At 35.1% G+C, this 6186-nt stretch overlaps 1 protein-coding gene across 1 annotated transcript; it reads right to left on the bottom strand.

Annotated features, from left to right (window-relative positions):
- Nucleotides 1-454: 454 nt before the first annotated feature.
- Nucleotides 455-5986, bottom strand: LOC136800684 (uncharacterized). Its single transcript, XM_067057339.1, has 2 exons — nucleotides 5512-5986; nucleotides 455-1987 (listed from the first exon to the last, which is right to left on the bottom strand). The coding sequence occupies exons 1-2, from the start codon at nucleotides 5897-5899 to the stop codon at nucleotides 1452-1454; spliced, it is 924 nt and encodes a 307-aa protein (XP_066913440.1). The 5' UTR covers nucleotides 5900-5986; the 3' UTR covers nucleotides 455-1451.
- Between the last annotated feature and the right edge of the window lie 200 nt (nucleotides 5987-6186).

Genomic DNA, 6186 nt, shown 5'->3' on the forward strand with positions numbered 1-6186 from the left:
TTTGGGGCCTGGGGACGAGTTTTCGTCAAAACGAGGCTAAAACTTTGGGGCAGCCTGGAGACTTCAAAAATTGTTTGATTTGGCTAAAATTTTGCACACTTGTTCCTTGGGTGAATATCTGGGGGTACTTTTTTCAATTTTTGGAAATTTTGATTCTTGGGGCCTGGGGACGAGTTTTTCGCCAAAACGAGGCTAAAACCTTAGGGCACCCTGGAGATTTCAAAAATTGTTCGATTTGGCTGAAATTTTGCACACTTGTTCCTTGGGTGAATATCTGGGGGTCTACAATTGGGCCTATGAATAATTTGAGCCCACTGAAGTTGAGCCCAGTGCGTTACGCACGTTCGACTATTTAAAATAAAAGAGTATAATTAGACTTATTTAAGTGTCCATCTGTCCTCTTTTAGCAAGGTTCTAACGTTTTTATTGGCACGCGCAGAAAATAAAAAAATAATTAGGTGAAGAGAAATTTTTTATTTTGCTTTGCAAAAAAGTGGCAAAAAAGCCCCCCGGTGGCTCGGACCCTGCGCCACAGGAGGAAGGAACCCAAAATAAGCTAACAAAATGAGCAATAATGAATAATAAATTAAAAAAAAAACTATTTACCAATTTATAAAGTCAATTTTGTTTTGAATAACGTGCGATATCGTGCCTAAAATATGATCATCGTGCCTCAAATTATGAAGATCAAATCATAAGTTATCATTGCAAGATTTTGAAACATTACCCACGTGATCATAAGTTGTCGATCTAAGGGAATTGGCAGGGATGTACACAAGATCAGAATTAAAATAAAAGATCTGAAAGTGATTTCTAGTATGTGGTCAAAAATTGAATTTGGCGAATTTTGGCAAAAATTGTTAAATCAAATCTCTGCCGGAAAGCTCATTTTGGCCAATCGCCAAATTAAATCCACAACAAAATTAATCCTTCTTAAGGTATATTACAAAAACAAGTCCATATAATCCGACCGCTAACCGTCAACAAGTGTTATTGTCTCTTTTTCTCGAAATTCTGAATATAGTAATATCGTTTCCGCGTGAAATACCATACAAATATAACTAATACAGCACTGTGCAGCCAGGTGATGTAAAATTGATACGAGTACGCGTAACTGGCCGTTAGGAAACATATGAAGGTGAAAATGCCGCCAGAAGCTTTTCTATACGATTCAATAATACTGGCGGAATGGCTGGGTGTTATTGAAAATAAGATTAAACGCCCATAACAGGTCCTGGCGAATGTCGTTATACTATTTAAAAGAACTATCATCGATATAACCATAATTTGTATTGGAAAATTCTCAATAGTCAGTTCTTTGATTAAATTCAAACAGGCATAAACAACCATCATTAGAACGTATGTCATTATAAACATAAAATGAACATCAACCGAATTACTAAGAAATCTTTTCCGTATGTACGCAAGTAAGAGAGTAGATGTAAAAACTCCTATACTGTCGCGAATGCCAGTTTTGACATAGTAAAGTTGAAATGATATAACGATATCATATTGATAAGAACTTCAGCTTGGAAATATTGCCCCATTAGAATGGCAGATGAAAACAAGACCAAGAAAACATCAGCCCTTTTTAAAACGTTTTTCAAAGTCCATAGCTTATGGGTGATCAATATATCATCAGATATATTTTCTAAGTCCTTTTGTTTTTCCTCATCTTTCGCAAATGTAACATTCTCGTGAGCTTTTTCCAGTATTTCACATTTTATTTGTTGATAAATTGGGTCCAACGTCAGGTTTGATATACAAAAACAAGCTGCTATCCACATTAGAATAAATGATATAGCCAGGAACAACCCAACAAAGTTGTTTTGGTTAATAATCCATGTGTTATGGATTATCTCGAATTTGATACCAAGGAAGAGGAGAGGAGTGCACGGTGCCAGAGATAAACATACGGCACCGACAATTTGCCACATCGAGAAGATTTTGCCAAGCTCTTCACGATTGTATATTCTGGAAATTTCACCTAAGATGAATAAAATCCTTTTTATGCTTTAAATGTCTTTCGATTATCACATCATAGCTCACACACATAATTCAAGCATGGCCCTTATAAGCATTTCTGGACTCAATCTTGACAAAATTTAAGGAGTGCCTTTTAGTTTTTGCTGAATTGTAGGACAAGAAACTTTGAACCTTGAATCTCTCAACTTACAAAAAAGCATGTCAAAGTATGCCAGATTATAAATAAACCTCTAATAGGCTAAATTCTACATTTAAACAGTGTACGGGTCCTCAAAGCGTTGCACAAATTAGTCAATTATTCTAAATCTCTGATAGACATGGTAGACGGTTAAGATTAGGTCCCTTTGTTTGACACTGCGCGCACTACTACACTCGCATACCGTATTACTTCGAATAAACGCCCCTTTTATTAAACGCCCTGGGGGTTTATTATTGCTTTGGTTTTTTAGAGGGGCGTTCATTTAAAAGGGCGTTAATTTGAAGGTGCGTTAATTTGAAGGGGCGTTTATTTGAAGGGGGCGAATATTAAGAGAATCAGGTATCTAAATTTTCCTTCATACAATACTTCCTTACAGTTACTTGTTTCAAATAAATTCCCCTCCTAGAGGACAGGGGTTTGTTTGAGGGATGGCCTTTATCAAAAATCTTTCTTCTAAAGGAAGTGGGCATTTATTCAAAGGGCGTTTAAAACAAGAGGCTTTTTCTCGACGAAATTTACAATTTCGTCACTTTCACCCAACTAAATTGTCCAAATGAAATGGTTTTCTTCACTAGCTCGAAAAAAGATCTTGTAATTCGACGTTTAAAGCACTAATTTCGGTTAAAAAGGTGTAAAAAAATTGAATTTGAATTTTGGTTGGGGTTAAAAAAATCGGGTAAAGTTTTGGTCGGGGATAAAAAAATCGGGTAAAAGTTCTGGTCGGGTGATAAAATATCGGGGAAAAATTTCATCGGGGGAAAATTTCGTCATCTCCTCAAAATCTTCGTCACTTTCCCCCGACATTTTTTCATCGATAAGGTATCTATTTAATGGTCGTGGCTTCTTCACAAAGACGAAAGAAAGATCTGGAGTTATTTCGTACTTTCCAGTCTCTTGTTCGTAGTTTTTCTGACTTTTTGGTTCTTTGTGAGTTATTTTCTATGTTTTCTAACTTTAACTGAATGACTTACCGAAGCTCCAACTCTAACCCTAACTGATAATAACCCAATTCCTAGCCAATCTGATACGTAACCACACCCAAACCACACCCATACCCAACCCTACCATGTCGCCTGCAGGTCCTGACACTATTCCCGCATACCGGATCCGAAAAATAGATACATGTCTTTCGTCTTTATGAAGAAGCCTTCACCCTATTTAACATACCTTAAGAGAAGGAATTTTGGTGCAATCCGGCGGAATTTATTTTGGCGATTTAATAAAATTTCTAAATTTGACGAGAATTAATTTTGACGAACGACCCATTTTTGTTCAATATTTTATCTGAGGAAAGAGGGAAAAAGGCTTTTTAGGACTAAATCGAAAGAAAATTAAATTTGGCGAGAATTTATTTTGGCGAATGACCTATTTTTGCTCAATATTTTAGCTGAAAAGAGAGGGGAAAAAAGGGTTTTTAGGACTAAATCGAAAGAAAATTAAATTTGGCGAGAATTTATTTTGGCGATGAATGAATGACCTATAAATTTCTTTCTGCCAAAATTTCTCCCTTTAAGGTAAGACAACATTTTTATAATTATTTACATCGCTCTTCTTATCTAGCCTCCTAGAAGAATAAACTCAAAACATCGTTTTTATTATTATCAGCATCACTCTAGCCTAGCCCTTCAGACGAATAAAACTGATGAACATTTTTACAGTCTATATAAACTTATATTACAAACTTATACCGGAACAACTATTATATTATCATATATCACTTATACTACTGTATAACATTATAAACGATCCTCATCACTCAAGTTACGGTATCTGCATTACTTTTTGGACCTACCCGGAGGTCCTATAAATTAACTGATGTTAGTCCGTTCGTTAGTTCGTTACCAACTTTTCTCGAGATTGGCTCATTAGTTTTTCCTGATTTTTGGCACAAAGATGCAAAATGGTAATGCCCAAAATGTGACGGAGTCCGGCCGAAAATGCCGGAAATATGCCGGAAAAACTGTTTTTTTGGCATTTTCTCAAGATTTCATCATTAGTTTTTTCTGATTTTTTGCACAAATATGCGTATTAGCAATGCCCAAAACTTGGCCGAGTCCGATTTTTATGCCGGAAATCGCCGTTTTTGCAGATTTTCATCGGATTTTTTCCTTATATTTCGTTGTTTTTTCACACAATAACATTATTAATAGCAATGTCCACGATCAAGCATGGTTCAATTGTTAATCAAACTAATTTTTGAAGCCGGAATTTTCTAAAAATCGCCGGAACAGCCGATTTTCGCTGGAAAAACGGTATTTCTTGAATTACTTGAGCTGTACTTTATATTTTTTTATGAAATTTTGCACACTTCTGATGCAAAGTGTCAATACCTAAATTGTGACGGAGCCCGATTTTCGAAAAAATGTTATTTCCGTTTTTTTGGCATTTTCTCGAGATTTTATCATTAGTTTTTTCTGATTTTGTGCTCAAAGATGTGTATTAACAATGCCCAAAGCAAAACATGGCCGAGTCCGATTTTTGAGAAAAAAATTTTTCCGATGGAAAATGCCTGAAATATGCCGGAAATCGCCGTTTTTCTAGATTTTCATTGGACTTTTCCCTTTTAATTGGTTGTTTTTTTTTAATTCAAAAACATTATTAATAGCAATGCCCACCATCAAGCATGTTTCAATTTTCAATAAAATTGATTTTTGAAGCCGGAACTATTTTATAGGTCGCCGGAACAACCTATTTTCCCCGGAAAGACAGTATTTCTTGAATTTCTCGAGCTGTACTTTATATTTTTTTATGAAATTTTGCACACTGATGCAATATGACAATACCTAAAATGTGACGGAGCCTGATTTTCGAGAAAAAAAAATTTTCCGGCCGGAAAGACCGGTTTTTTGACATTATGTCGAATTTTTATTTTTATTTTTTTCTGATTTTTAGCTGAAAGATGCGTATTCGCAAAGCTCAAAACATGGCCGAGTTCGATTTTTGAGAAAAAAATTTTCCGGTTGAAAATGCCGGAAATCGCCATTTTTGCAGATTTTCATTGGATTTTTTCCTTATATTATTTCTATGTTTTTCACACAAAAACATTATTGATAACAATGCTCACCATCAAGCATGATTCAATTGTCAATAAGACCGATTTTTGCGACCAGAACTTTCTATTTATTTTTTCCCTACAACCCTTCCCTCTCCCCCCATCAACAATCAATGATGAATTTCTTGCGTTATGCATTTTCGCTAAACACTATATTTTCTGACTGATTATTTTCATTTTTCTCCTCGCATTGCTATTTAACTTTCATCATCAGGTAGGTCCATTCAGCATCTAGCTTGTTGTGTTATAAGGTAATAATATGACTTAAACTTACCAGTTAGTGCAACTCTTCCACCTTCATTGATTCCACACAAAAAACGACCAAAAACTGTTACCCAAGCATTAAACGACATTGTATATAGAATATTACCCAATATGGAACATGATATTGAGATGAAAACAATACGTCGCAAATTTCTCGTCTTATCCATATAGTTGCCGAATAAAATAACCGACAAGATGATTGAAATATACGTCACTGCCATACTAAAACCGTATAAAAATCTAGGGTTTGTAACACCCATCGTATTTTTATAATAATACATTGCTGATATCGATACGGCTGAATATTCGAAGTAAACTAAAGCTTGTTGTACTAGACCAAACCATGCAACAAGTCGACGCCTCTTAAACCACTCCTCTTTCTGCTTTTCAACATCCATCCTTTTTGGTCAGGAAAAAGTTTTAATAAACTAAAAAAAACGCACGTTTGACTTCTTTAACAGATTATTCGCTCGTTATGATGCCTGATGATAGAACCTAAAACACTTTACTTCAAAAACCTGAAATCTAATCGAATAGCTATTATAATTCCTTTTGATCACATAATAGGGGGATGAGCTGGAGTTTTTATAAGACTAAATTCACTAATTGGTCATATTGAAATAATAGAGATGACGCGTTCTTTAGAAAAAGTAACAAAATTCTTATATTACAGGTTAACGACCAA

The sequence above is a fragment of the Clytia hemisphaerica genome, unplaced genomic scaffold (genome assembly GCF_902728285.1).
Source record: "Clytia hemisphaerica strain Z4C2 unplaced genomic scaffold, Clytia hemisphaerica genome assembly, whole genome shotgun sequence".
NCBI lineage: Eukaryota > Metazoa > Cnidaria > Hydrozoa > Leptothecata > Clytiidae > Clytia > Clytia hemisphaerica.

What these genes read in the sequence shown, in the direction of transcription:
- LOC136800684 (XM_067057339.1), bottom strand. Translation starts at nt 5,899, where the DNA reads ATGGATGTTGAAAAGCAGAAAGAGGAGTGGTTTAAGAGGCGTCGACTT. An exon ending in TGGAAGAGTTGCACTAACTG is followed by an intron (nt 1,988 to 5,511) that starts GTAAGTTTAAGT and finishes TATTCATCTTAG; the next exon opens with GTGAAATTTCCAGAATATAC.